The 13,370-nt window shown below is 54.6% G+C and overlaps 1 protein-coding gene across 2 annotated transcripts in view; it reads right to left on the bottom strand.

Moving 5' to 3' along the window:
• The window catches only part of EGFLAM (EGF like, fibronectin type III and laminin G domains), a 137,870-nt gene extending 129,941 nt beyond the window's left edge, over positions 1-7,929 (bottom strand). For both annotated transcript variants that reach the window (XM_045848236.1, XM_045848237.1), the window contains exon 1: positions 7,734-7,929. In XM_045848236.1, the coding sequence (XP_045704192.1) occupies positions 7,734-7,830 (97 nt within the window). In that variant the 5' untranslated portion in view covers positions 7,831-7,929. The remainder of the gene's footprint in view (positions 1-7,733) is intronic.
• Between the last annotated feature and the right edge of the window lie 5,441 nt (positions 7,930-13,370).

The raw sequence follows: 13,370 nt of genomic DNA, 5'->3' as shown, positions 1-13,370 counted from the left end.
TTCACAGCCATCATCCATTTTACTTATTTCTCTGCTCCCTCTAAGAATTACGAGCAAAGGATCATGGGACCTACTCCTAAGTGTAAGATTAGATCAATAAAATTAGCCATCTGTCCAAGGACGGCTTTAAGCTCAGGTTGTCTCTAAGTATTATGTTTCCAACTGCCCAGATGTTACAGAAAAGTGCCTGCTGATACAACTCCTTCTGCACAATGTGAACCATTAACTGGCTAATACAAAATTGCACCAGGAAAAATAAATAGCATTAACACTGCATTAAATCTGATTCGGGGTTTGGGGTGCCCTGTCAGCAAACACGAGTGTTCAGACTCAAACTGCTCAGGAGTTGCAGAGTCAGACGAAGGAGGGAGAATCTCCGCGTGTCTTGAGGGGAGTGGAAAAGGAAGAGACGGGCCAGGAGATCAAAGCTTTGGAGAGTGTCCTTGGTGGGTCTGGTCGGCTAAGGTAATAATAATCACTATGATTGCTGCCAGATAAAAATATCCTATCTTTGCATAGCACTTTAGCTTTCAAAGCACTAATCTGCTTCATTTCCTTTGATTCTGAAAATGAGCCGAGGAGGTTATGGGGGGTAGGAGGGGGGCAGGGGTTTAATGCTGAAGAAATACAAGAATCATTAACAGAAAAAGGAAGAGAGTCCTTACCTTCCTACGTCATGAGTAGTGGCTCACGGACTCATCCTACTAACTGACCAGTGAGCAAACCTGGACCATTTCCTAGCTCTCTAGCTCCGTGGAGATTTTCACCAACCCCCGGTCACACATTAGTCTGGATAATCCTCTTTCAGGAACAGCTGCTTCCCTATCCACCCCCACCACCACACCCTGCAAAACTTCACCAAAGCAATTACTAGGCAAAAAATCATCTGTCACCCTTGGGGTTATTGGGTCTCAAAGAAATCCATTCGAGCAAGACCACAAAGTTGGCAGCCACATTTGCCAAGGCCAAAATCAAGGCACGTGGCCGACCACAGAGATTAGCCAAAGGACATACGTGCATATACGCACAGCCCGTGGACACAGACGGCAATGTGGGGTGAGGGCCAGGGAAAGGGGGGCTTGGAGGAAGGGGCCAAAGGGGGGATGGGAGACATCTGTAGTAGTGTCAACAATGAAAAAAAGTCTGATTTGTCAATTCATTTAACTGAAAAGTTTTACAGCTCACTACAAATTACATCACATGTAAGCGATCATACATGTACGGAAAAGGACAAAGGTGCATAGCATCCTGAGGACCTGCGTTTATCTCCACGCCTGGAAGACAGTCTTTCTGTTACACCTGTGCATTCACGTCCCCCTCCCCCATTTTATATATATTGCCTTTGAGCTTCTAATCCTTTTCAATACCTTGGTACACGCACTGCCTCATTTGATCCTTCCAGCAAACTTGAACCGTAGGTTCTTTCCTTACCCTATTTTACAGATGAGGAAACTGGGGCTTACAGAGAGAAAATAGCGTGCCCGGTGTCACCACGCAGCCAATAAAACACGGTGTCACAACTAGAACCCAAACCTGCCCGAACCTCAGGGTCTGTGCTCTCGCCCAAGCCATCCTGCGCAGCCAGGAGACACCAGGCTTGGAGACTGGAAGAGGCGCTGCGTGGGGGGGGGGTTGGGGGGCGGGGCTGGTTTGAGGGAAAGGCGGGGGCGGGGGGGGGGCGCGGCTGGTGATACACAGTCCAGCGTGGCTTTCTGTTATTGGTGCTGCGGGGTTTCCCTCTTTTGTGCAGCCGTGTCTTCGATGAATGGGTTGGGGAAGCCCCGGTGAGTAGGGGGAGGGTCTGCTCGGAAGAGAGATTTTTCAGGAGCCTTCAAAAGACCACCAGTCGCACACCCAACCTCCGGAACACGCGCGAAGAGCCTGAGAACAGGGTTTTTCTGGTGGCAGCACTGGTGCACGCTGTTGTGCGCAACCGCACGCGGCGTGGACGAACCAACCGGAGGCTCTCGGTGTCCTCCGGAGCGCCTGGGATCGAGGTGCGGAGGGCAGGAGGCGGTGGGAGGGGCCCAGACTCTAGTTTGCCAAGTCTCAAAAGTGGGCACTGTGACCCAGGCGCACCAAGTCACCTGAGGTTCGTGTTAAAAAGGCAGATGAGTCAGATGCGCTCCAAAAACTCTCGCCCACATGGAAATTCCTTGTTTGGGTCAGAGACCTGCTCCGAGCCAGCGTTGGAGAGGGCGCCCTCTGCTGGCGGTGCTTTGACTCGACTTGCACCTGAGTCTTCCCCCTCGTGCTCCCTTCCTGCCCGGTAGGCCTTCCCCATCCCATGAGATAAGAGGTTCTTCAAGATGGAATATCTTTCTTAAAGAGATTGTATTTATTTACTTTTAGAGAGAGGGGAAGGGAGGGGGGAAAAGAGGGAAACAGTGATCAGTTGCCCTTCGCACGCCCCGGACTGGGGACCTGGCCTGCAGCCCAGGCCCGTGCCTGGACAGGGAGGGACCCTTTGGGGCCGCAGGCTGGCACTCAGTCCACTGAGCCACGCCAGCCCAGGCAGGGTGGCAATGTCCTCCAGCTCATTTCACGAGGCCGAAGCCACACTCTGGGGACCTTCTTCAAAACAGAGCCCCCCTCCCCCGCCCCCACCAATGGAATCAGGGGTGAGTCTGGGGGGCTTCCCTTACGAACTGCCGTCCAGGCTCTGTAGTGTCTCCTCCCCCTTTTCTGTGCCCCAAAGAGCAGGTGCGTGTCCAATACCTGCAGTGTGACGTGCCGCCGCTGAAACCAGTGGCGGGGGGCTTGGCCAGCTCAGTCAGGACATCATCGGGTCACTCACTCAGTCGCACGGGAGAAGCTACAGTCCGGCCGCCGGAAGCAGGAGAACACAGACCCCCACAGGGCGGCCCCGCGGGAGCCGAGGCCCCACCTCGGCCGCAGGCGTCCGAACCCCTGCCTTCCAGAAATCCGGCTCTGAGGACCACGCCGGAGCTCCGGTAACCCAGCAACAGATGGACAGCCATGCCCCAAAGGATGCCCCCGCCCGGGGAGGCCTGGGTTCAGGGTAAGACACAAACGCCGCTCAGCTCTTTCCTGGCCAAGTCACCCTTCCGTGAGAAAGAATTCTGAGAAGCAAGTACCACCTCGTGTTTTACTACATTGACCCCCGACCTTGACCCCTCTGTCCCTCTACCTCACAGAGAACCAAACGAGCGAGAGTGGAGGAAAGGGGGGTGGGGACAGGCTTCTCTACAGGGGCTAGACATGACGAAGGGTAGCAGGGCTGATGGGACAAGGGTGGAAGGAAGGGGTTTCCGCCAGAAGTGACGGAGCAGCGCAGTGCTGGGGTCACACCTGCAGGTCCACCTCGGAGACTCGTGGCTTCGGTCCCAGACCACCGCAGTGAAGCAAACATCCCGATAAAGCGGACCACGGGAATTTCCTGGTTTCCCGATGGGTACTGAAGTTATGGTTACACTGCGTAGTCCACTGGGTGTGCAGGAGCATTGTATCTAAAAACCGTACAGACCTTCATTTGTAAAAGTTGCTAAAAATGCTAACCATCAACTGAGCTTTCAGTTAGTTGAAATCTTTTGGCCTGTGGAGGCTGTTGCTTTTAATTTGTAAAGAAATTATATATATATTTCAAATATAACTGTGCAGTGCAATGAAACAAGGTACACACTTTCTGTGTGTGTGCACATCGGGTGGCCTTTGTGGGCTCCAGTTTTCCCCAAGAAGCAAGACAACGAGATCACCCTTGTGGTGGCGTATGGCTGGTTGGAAAGGGAGAAGGAAGGACATCCAGAGACACGGGCCCCCCAGAGCCCATGCTTTGGGAAGGAGCCTTGGAGGAGAGCTGTGGGTGAGGGGAGAACCAGTATCTCGTGCACACCAGGATATTCAGGGCGGTGTGAGGGAAGTACAGCAAGATGACCCCGACCCCTGACCCTGTGGACATCCAGCCTCACGCCGGCAGCAGCACATGCATTCACTCCCCCATCATCAGCCCACACAGTACATTATCCGGGACCTAGCCCTGCTCTTCCAGGCTCTGGGTTTTTTCTTCCTGAGTTTCCCGGGATGGTCACTTGTGTCCAATTTACAGGCAGAGGAATGCAGAGGAAGTGGAAGGGAAAGGTCAGAAACCCGCACCTCCCTAAGGGTGACTGGGAAGCCCAGGTCCTCCAGGGAAAACCCTGACTTCTGAAGCCCATCCTGACCTTGTCCCACAGACCCTGGACGTCAGGCAGACTGACTGGACAGGAGGAAGAGGGAGGAGGGCGGGGCCCTCGGGCAGCTCTCCAGCCCAGAGAGTTCGCTCATGCCCAGAGTTACCGATCTGATCTGCCCTTGGGAGCAGGTGGGGCTTGGCGCACAGCCACGCACCTGGATTTCCCTTTCCCTCTTCCCGCCCCACGTCAGAAGACTCCCCTGCACTTCTCAGTGAGACTTGGGGTATGGGAGAGGTGCCCAAGGCTACTCAAGAGGGTCTGGTGCAAGTTCAAGTTCAGTTTCTATTGTCAACTTGGGTTAAGTCCCTTCACCACCCTCTGCCCAGCTGTAAAATGAGGGCTTTTCACTTCCTTTCTGTAATCTGAAACAGGATGCAGACCATCCCCTGGAAATGAAGACCTGGGAACTAACGGTGGTGCCCCGCCCGTCTCAGAGGCCCTGTTCCACTGCCAGGCACCCCAGGGGGCCTCAGCTCCTCCCGGGGCCTTAGCCCTCAGGAGCTCAACAAGACAAAGCAAGTGCTCCCTCGCCCTGCAAGGTCCTTGTGGATGAGGTCAGCAGACAGTAGCTTCCAGAGCTCCCAGTTGGTATCATTCACATTCTGCTACGTCTGCAGGCCTGGGTACAATTCCACATGCAAAAGTGTAACAAACAGCATTTACCAGGACCCCGCCCCCCCCCACACACACACAGTAGTGGGGTAACCCCCTCCGCCTGGCTCTGTCCTGCGAGCTCCCCTGTTCCGCTGGGAGGCAAATGCCCTCCAGAGCAGGCTGCCCACCTCTGGCTGTGCCTGCTCAGAACTCTGTTTCTGGTCCTGAATACGAGAGCCTGAACTCCACGCCCCCCCCCGCCCCCACTTAACTAGTTGTGTGGCCTTGGGTGAGATACTTCATCTCTCTAAGCCACAGTTTCATCTTCAGCAACAGGGGTAACGTGGTCCCCACCTCACAGAGCTGTGGGCTGATCAGACACATCAGTTGGCATCAAGTTCTTAGAACAGTGTAGCAAGCCCTTCGTTAGTGTAAGCTATGGTGACTGAATTTGACTTAACTCGAAAACGACCACTTCTTGTGAGTCTCAGAAAATGCAGGGGCTTCCTTATGCATGCTCAGTGACAGAAGAGGAGCCACCTCGGGGTGGAGGGAAGGTGCCCCCGGTTGGACCCAAATGAGACTCTGAATTGAAGCTGGTTCTTGGTTTTGGTCACCAGAGGTGGGTGGGATGGGCGCTTTTCAGGTTGATCCTGAATCCAGGGCTTCTCCAACAAAGCCGGGCTTGTCAAAAAGCAGATTCGGCAGTGTGGGAAGACAGACAGGGTCACCCAGTGAAAGAGGGCTGCTACGGCCCGCCTACACAGTGGCCAGGCCACCTTCAAAGGACAGCGCACAGACCAGCTTCTATTGAGGAAACAAAGCTACAGCGAATCCCCCGTACGGATACTCGCAGGAGTTGCTGCTGTTCTGGAGAAGGTTATAAATCACCTGGTGGCTGTTCGCATCAGAGCCACGCGGGGCCCATTCCGCTTTTAATCTGGACCAATTTTCCGGATCAAAACCTAGCCTTTCCAAGGATGTGAATGAGCCCAGGAGGAAATGCCCCCCCCCAACCCTGAAGTGTATAGAGTAGCTGTCATTTTAATCCGAGTAGCTTTCCAACCTGAAAGCCAGTGTCTGGTTAAAATTATAAAGTAATGAAAAAATTTGTCTAGACTCCACATAGCCCAAACACCCCTTCTGCCTCCCACGTGGAGTATTTAATATGCTAATGCGTTTAACAGGTGGTGTTTCCACGATCCAAACCCCCCCCCCCATCTACGCTTCACATGAAACCAGAGAGGCCAGGGCGGCAGGCTCATTCACGGCACGGAGGTCGGAACGAGACTGTGCGTGAAACAGGCAGAAAATATGTCTAGGAGGGGAACTGCAAAAAAAGGAAGAAAGGAAACACGGCAAATTATACGAGCAGTTTTATACAGCAAGCTTTTGTAAAATGCTTTGCAAAAAAAAAAAAAAACAACAACCCTGCTTACATGGTTGGAATCGATCCTCAAGAACACTGCACACACTGTTCGTGTTGTTGAAGAACCGCAGAGAGAACTGGGCCCTGCTCGAAACTGCGACTGGGCGGCTCCGCGGGAGGAGGCCCGTGGGGCGCAAGGGGTCACGGCAGGGTCATCTTCACGAGGGAAGTGAGGCAGCAGCCCTTCACGGAAACCCTGGTAAGTGTGCGCGTGTGCGTGCGTGCGTATGAGAAACCGATGAAATACGGGGCTGCTGCTACTATCTTCAAAACGAAGTGAGCAGTGGGAATAGAAACACAGAAGAGCGCATCATTCAAGTGTGCCGCAGGTTACCATAATGCCCCGGCAGGTGGCAGGTAGCAGGGCGCAGGTGACAGCAGATGGGGCGGAAGGCGACCCAGTCACCTTTCCGAATGGGGAGGTCCCCGAGCAACACACACACACTTAATGAGCAGCCATATGGGAACCTGCCAACGGGATTCTCCTTGCCCTCTGACGAATGCCCCCTGGTCTGTCTCTTTCTTATAAAAAAAAAAACACACACACATTATTTGTGAAGACAAATGGCACTTCCTGCGAAGTTCTGCAGACCGCATTCAAAGAAGAGCCATTGTTTTCCATTGTTCCTAAGATATAATTAATCCCATAAGACAACCTTGCTCACAAAGTACACTAAGAAAGAACAGATTTTTCAGAATGCTAAATATAGTGTCAGCAAAGAGTAAAAATCGTTACTCGGGAAACAATGGTTAGAACTTCATTGCTTAGAATGTTCTACTCTGAATAATCGCACAACGAAAGACAAATCAAAGTCACGCAGGCGCGGGCAGAGTTTTTACCAGGTGTAACTAGAGGAAACGCAAGTTACTGTGTTTCAAGATCTCTCCGATCCTTTCTAATAGCCTCCAACTCCCACATTTTTGTTCGAATCTCAGAGCAAAGGCAACCAGATCGAAGGAACCCACTGGGTCCCTCTTCCCGAGGAAGCGGCCCCGAGCGAAGGCGGACGCTCCCGCGGCAGGCACGGCCCCGCCGAGCGCCAGGGGAGGGCCAGCGGTGGGCAGAGGGGGCCGCAGGCAAATCTTCAGACACTTGACAGGAAATGGCTGGGCTCTGGACAATGTGAATTCAGTAAGATGTTTGGAGACGCGGGAGGAGCTGTTTGCCTGCAGAGTTGCAGTCCTCTGTAATTGAGACAGCATGATCCCCAGCCCAGCTCTTAGCTCTCCGCGATCAAATGCGGAGAGCCGTCCACCTCTCCGGGGTCTGGGTAATAGATCATCTTTTAACAAACACCCCTGGAACCGCCTGGTCTGCGCGGTGGGGGAGGGTGGGGGTGGGGGCGCGGGGCAGGGGGCTGAGAAATCTCACCCTGGACCGAGGTGAACCCAGTTTAAAAACTGACGCCGGTGGAGGTGGTGCGGAGACCGCTTTTCCTCCTCCCCAGGGACCAGGACCAGGACCCGCGCGTTCCGGGCGTGGTGCCCCCCCACCCCGGACACGCTGAGCGCGTTACCTGGTTTTCGGAGAGCCTCTCCCAGCGACACAAAGCCGGGTCTGAGGCTGGAAGCCAGGAGGAAGAGCCGGAACAAGACGCCTTGGATTAAATCCATCTCACCGCGGGCGCCTGCAAAGTTTCACCAAGTCCCGGGCGCACGGAGAAAGGGTGTCTCCGGGGGGGACGTGCAGGACGCCGGCCCCGCGGATCCCCTGGCCGGGGTGAGGAGGCGGGGGGTGGGGGGGGCGCTGAGGGAGCTGGACCAGCACCCCCCGAGGAGTTCGAGGCGGCAGGACAGCAGCCGGGAGGTCGGCGTGCGGGAGTGAAGCGGGCCGCCTGCGGCGGGGCTTTTAGGGGGGGGCGGGGGCGGGGGCGGCGAAGGAGGCCGACGGGGAGGGACCCGCGGCCGCGGAGGGAGGGAGGGAGGCAGGGAGGCCGGACCCGCCCGGGGATGGAATTACAACCCGGTGGAAGCGAGAGGGGCAGGCCCCGAGACAATTCACTCTTCGCCCACCTCCGGGGCAGACGGCCCGCCCAGCACTCCGTCCCGCCACCCTCGGCTCAGCCCTTCCCGGCGGGTGACCTAGATTGGGGGACTGGGAGGCGCGACTTCAGCCCCCTTGGAGACGCAGAGCAGGAGTCCGGCGACCGGGAATCCAAGACCCTCGGCCGTGGTCCGCTCCCTGGCCGTACCCACTCCTGCCGCTACGCCCTAGGTGGCTGCCACCCAGCCCGGCGCTTTCCCCCGCTGCTCCAGAGGTAGCTCGGGTCGGTGCGCGCACTGGGGGGGAGGGGGAGGAGAGGGGCGGTGATTTGCGAGTGCGGGGGGGCGGGGGGGGAGAGGAAGAGGGGCGGGGCCGGCCGGGCCGGGCGCTAAGAAGATAAACGGGATTTAAGACGCGCAGATGGGAGTTGCTGCCGCACCGCTCGCCAGGAGACGCGGGGTGGAGATTAGGGCCAGGAGCGGGGGGCGCGGGGTCCCCTTGCGGCAGAAGTAGGCAATTTGAGACCCTCCGGGGGGCGGAGATGAAACTCCAGGTCGAGCTCGGCGTCCAGGAGCGGGACGCGAGCTGGAACCCCTGGAGGACAGACAGGCCCGGCTGGGGCTGGGGGCCGGCGTGGGGTCCTGGCCAGTAAAGGCACCTTCTCCGAATTTGCTGCCCGAACACTAATAAAATGGGCCTCGGCCAGGGAGACCCCGGGACAGGGAGACCCCGGGACGTAAGTCGCGGTGCAACCGGGCGTGCGTGCTGAGCCCCAAGCCAGGGAGAAGAGAAAGCAGACACGGTCAATAAACCGAGGAGGAAACGCAACCTCACCAGATCCCCCGGGGAAGACCCAAGGCCCCAGGAGGTGCCCCGCGGAGGGAGAGGTCGCCGCCGCCTGGCAGGACCGCGCTCCGGCCGGCCCCAACTCGCAGCGCGGCTGAGACTCCTTGGGAGTCCGGCCCTTCCTTGTTCACCGAGATTTGGGAGAACCAGAGGGAATAAATGCTGACTGACATATCTCCCCCCAATGAAATGCCCCCCTCCCCTGGCGAAAGGGCTCGTCCTGAGCCCGATCTCGTTTGTTAGCAAAGCCGAGGGCACGTTCCCTTCTGGTGGCATTCCCGCCCAAGGGTGCGACTGTCCATAAATTGAAAGTCCACTCCAACTTGAGGCTTTGGAAGTCTTAGTCGAGACACCAGAGCTTGTCCTCTTACGCGGACCTGGAGCAGAAAAGGCGAGACAGACTGCTTTTCACTCCCACGGAGAGAAGGAAGGAAGGCCCGTCTGGAAGCCAGACACTGTGCCTGCCCCCCGGGGGCTGCCCTGTCAAAGGCCCCAGCATCGCAGCCCCCCCCCCCCAAGGCATCCCCGGCCCTGCCTCCCACCAGCAGGAATGTGCTTTCAGCATCCTTACAAGTCACGCACCTGGGCTTGAACTCTGCCAGCCCAGACATTGTCGGAAGCCCTTTCCACGCAAAAGGATTCCTTACATCTGACCTACGGGGCCACCCACAGCCCAGCCAGCGATACCATGAAGACACCTCCCATGCTGGTTCTGCTCTTTCCCACCTGAAGAAGGATTCTCCCCGACGTGGGACCTGGAAGTGATATTCACCGTTAGTATTTACCTAACACCTGCGACGACGTACCAGACACTCTGTGAGGTGCGCAGTAATCCCGCTGACAGCCAACCCAGGCAGGTGTTGCTATCAGGGTCATGCCCATCGGACAGATGAAGAAACTGAAGCACTGGAAGGCTTAAAAAAAAAAAAAACTCACGCAAAGTCAGGCAGCTCCCACGAGGCCAGGGGGTCGGGCTCCCCAGACCAGAGCCCAAGGACACAGCTGGAGAGCAGACCGGGGCGGCGGGCTGCGAAACAGGACGTGTGGGTGCCTCGTCTCGGGCCTTGCTTGTAGTTTGTCTTGGTAAAACACAGGGGCCTGGATGAGATCATCACTGAGTCCCAGATGTTGCGTTCTTTTTATTATGTGATAAAACGCCATCATCGAATGCAAGCCATTTTTGCTCTGAACATGCTTTTTAGAAGGCCTGTACGAGTTAGTTGTCCGTGGCAAGTTTTGCAAGGCTGAGTTTCGGCCTTCTCTCGGAGAGGGGCATCGCATGCCCACACCACCGCCTCAGACTTGGCCCCGGGCCTCCCCTGCATCTTCCACAGATGGCCGTCGGTGGTGGGGATGGGGAAGCTGGCTCGGTTCCTCCGCAGGCCCCCCTTATTTCGGCCTTGCAGAATTACCTCTGATTACATTGTTACATTTCACTGGTCAGTGCCTCCGAAAGCTCTGGATCTTCAGACCACGCGTCTGGAGAGCTGCTTGTTACAGCCCAGAGCGCACGTTGGATGGACCCTTTCTCTTGCCAGTTAGACTGCATCGCGCCGAGGTTCCCTCTTCCTCCGGCTGGACACCTGGCTTCTGGCCCCTGTAAATCTGGCAGAGACAAACGCGGCCCTTGCCTTTCCCTCGCTTCCTGCCTCGGGGGAGGAGGGGGGCTGAGGAGGGCAAAGAGGCTTTGACTGTTTCATTTTAAAAAATCTGTTCCAATTCACTGGAGGTCTAAACTCAATTAATAAGGTCGCCGGCAGAAGAGTGACCTGCCCGCGTTGCTCAATATCCTGAAAGAAGACTCTGACCTTTGCCCCAAGGAATGGATTTGGAGGCCGTTAGCAGAAAGGAAAGGCGAGGTTGCCAATTGTTTAGAATGTTTAGAAAGTCCCCGAGTGAGAGTGAGAAAAAGACAGCAGCACGGAAATTAGCTTTAGATTTAATTTATTTTTGAATAGGCTCTACGTGCATATAACATCTGAAATGTGCATCAGGCAGAGCGTACCGTGAAAATTCGTTTTCCTTTCACCCCTCCCTCTCTCAGAAGCAACCGCTGTTACCAGCTCTTTGTGTATCTTTCCAGACATATTCTAGGAACAAACAAACATCTGCACAGATGTCTAAAACAAACAGAAATGCCCTGTGCACACGTTTTAACCTGAAGGTCCTTCCAAATCAGCAAATGCAGACCTGCCTCCCTCTTCCAAACGGGTGCATAATATTCCATCGTGTGATGTACCACAATCGGTTCTTTCTTCTGTTGTTTCCAGTCTGACTGTCACAGACAACACTGCAGTGCACGGCCTCCAGTGTGCGACGCTTTTCACATTACGATAGAATGTGGCCCCCTTCTAGACTAGCCGTTGCTCAGCCACAGGCTGAGTGCCTTTTCACTCGGATAATTTGGCCAGATCTCCTCCCCAGGAGACCGTCTGAATTTACACCCCCACGAGCACTATTTGGGCGTGACCATTTGCACACACTCTCTCTCATCAGCACCCTGCCCTGTCAGACTGGAACGATGTATCATGTACGTGTAGATCCCATGATTTAGCCGACAGACAGCACAGAAAGAAAAGAGCTCGGGAGCAAGTGCACCGACTGATGCATCACAGGGAAGCGGGCGGGGACGGGTACCACTGCCCCCAGACCGAGACCCGAGACGTGAGACATGACCAGCACCCCCAGTCATCCCCCTCAGGCCTCCTCCCCAGATGTATGTGTTTTTGATGAAGTGTGAAGAGCGTTCGAGCTTCCCATTCACTTTCCATTAAAATCCACAAATATACATACATAGGTCAGCAAAACATGTAAGCACTCCCCAAACCCCAACATATGCAAGCACGCCCCATCCCCAAGCATTCACTGAGATCTGATCCCACTGTGTACAGGGCTATGTCTGAGAACAGAAAGACCGATGGGAAGGAAAATGCAACGGTGTCTTCTGCACGCGAGGGGCTGCAGTGTCGTGGGAAGCAGACCGTCACATAGCTGCCCGTTCCACGGAGCGGGGAAGGAAGCACTGGGTAGCGCAGCGGTGCGAGCGAGACGCTGTGTGTCCAGAGGAAGACCCTGTATCACACACGACAGCCAGTGTAATAATATATTTAAAAATATAGCCACCAGCCTCACAAGTGTTTAAATTCTGCTCATATCCATAACAGGATTCACTGGCTGGCAGAGCTGGGGTTCCCAGGGTAAATGACCTGGTTTTCCCAAATCCGTCCTTCCTTCCGCATCCATTCCTAGCGGCATCCGTCAAAAACGACGGGGGAATCAGAGTGGGATTGGGCAACGTGTTGAGTCTCCGGCCTTTCATTGTAATGTAAACGTTTTAATAAACCAAGGTGCGTAAACCCTAAGTGTATAATTCCACAGTTGTCACAAAGGGGATAACCCCACAGGAGAAGCCCCCAGACCATAAAATGCAGGGTCCAGCAGAAGTAAGGCCTGCCTGAGTGCGGTGGGTGGGGTACATGGATGTCTCACACAAGATGGACAGCAATTCAAACGTGGCACCTAAAATGTCATAGGGTGTGCTTGAGTGTGATAGTGTTATGTTACAGAATTGCATGCTTATGATTTCGTAATAAAAGATTGTGTAATACAACAGGGGCGTTATTTGTGCCGGGCCCCTATAGAAAAATGCCAGGCCCTGAAAGTCTTTTCATTCCTCCCTCCAGTTAGAACCTACCCCACAACCAAATGAGAAAGTGCTTCCTGAATTTCCAACATCGACCTTAGTTTTGCCTGGCTTTGAAATTTATGTCAATGGAATCCAGTAGGTTAATTCGGTAACGTAATCATTTATGTCTAGCCTCTTGTACACAATGTCATATTTGAGATGTTCGTGCACGTTGTTTGGTTATTTTTCCTTGCTGTATAGTATTTCATTATGTACATGATTTCGATCTGTTTACATTCTTCTGCTGATGGACATTCGAGTGTTTTCTAGTTTGGAGCTACGGCCAAAAATGTTTGTGTGATCACGCTGGTGTGTGTCTTAGCTAAACACAAACATGCATGTCTGCTGTGACATCTGTGAGCAGAACATGGTTTTCCAGAGTGGCGACACCCGCGCACACTCCCACTGGCGGTACCCGACAGTTCTGGTCGTTCCACAATCTCACCAACACTGACATTGCCTGTCCTCTGCCTTTCAGTCACTTTGGTGAGTGTGCAGTGATACCACGGAGTCTGAATTGGTGTTTCTTTGATAACCAGTAAAGTCAAGCACTTTTTCACTTGTTCATTGGCTATTATATCTCCTATTTTGTGAGGAGCCTGTTCATCTTTTGCCCATTTTCCAGTTGGATTATCTACC

The sequence above is a fragment of the Phyllostomus hastatus genome, unplaced genomic scaffold (genome assembly GCF_019186645.2).
Source record: "Phyllostomus hastatus isolate PE091 unplaced genomic scaffold, TTU_PhHast_1.1 phas_contig_58, whole genome shotgun sequence".
Lineage (NCBI taxonomy): Eukaryota > Metazoa > Chordata > Mammalia > Chiroptera > Phyllostomidae > Phyllostomus > Phyllostomus hastatus.
The sequence above is the reverse complement of the archived record's forward strand: the minus strand, read 5'-3'. Positions and strand labels throughout refer to the sequence as shown.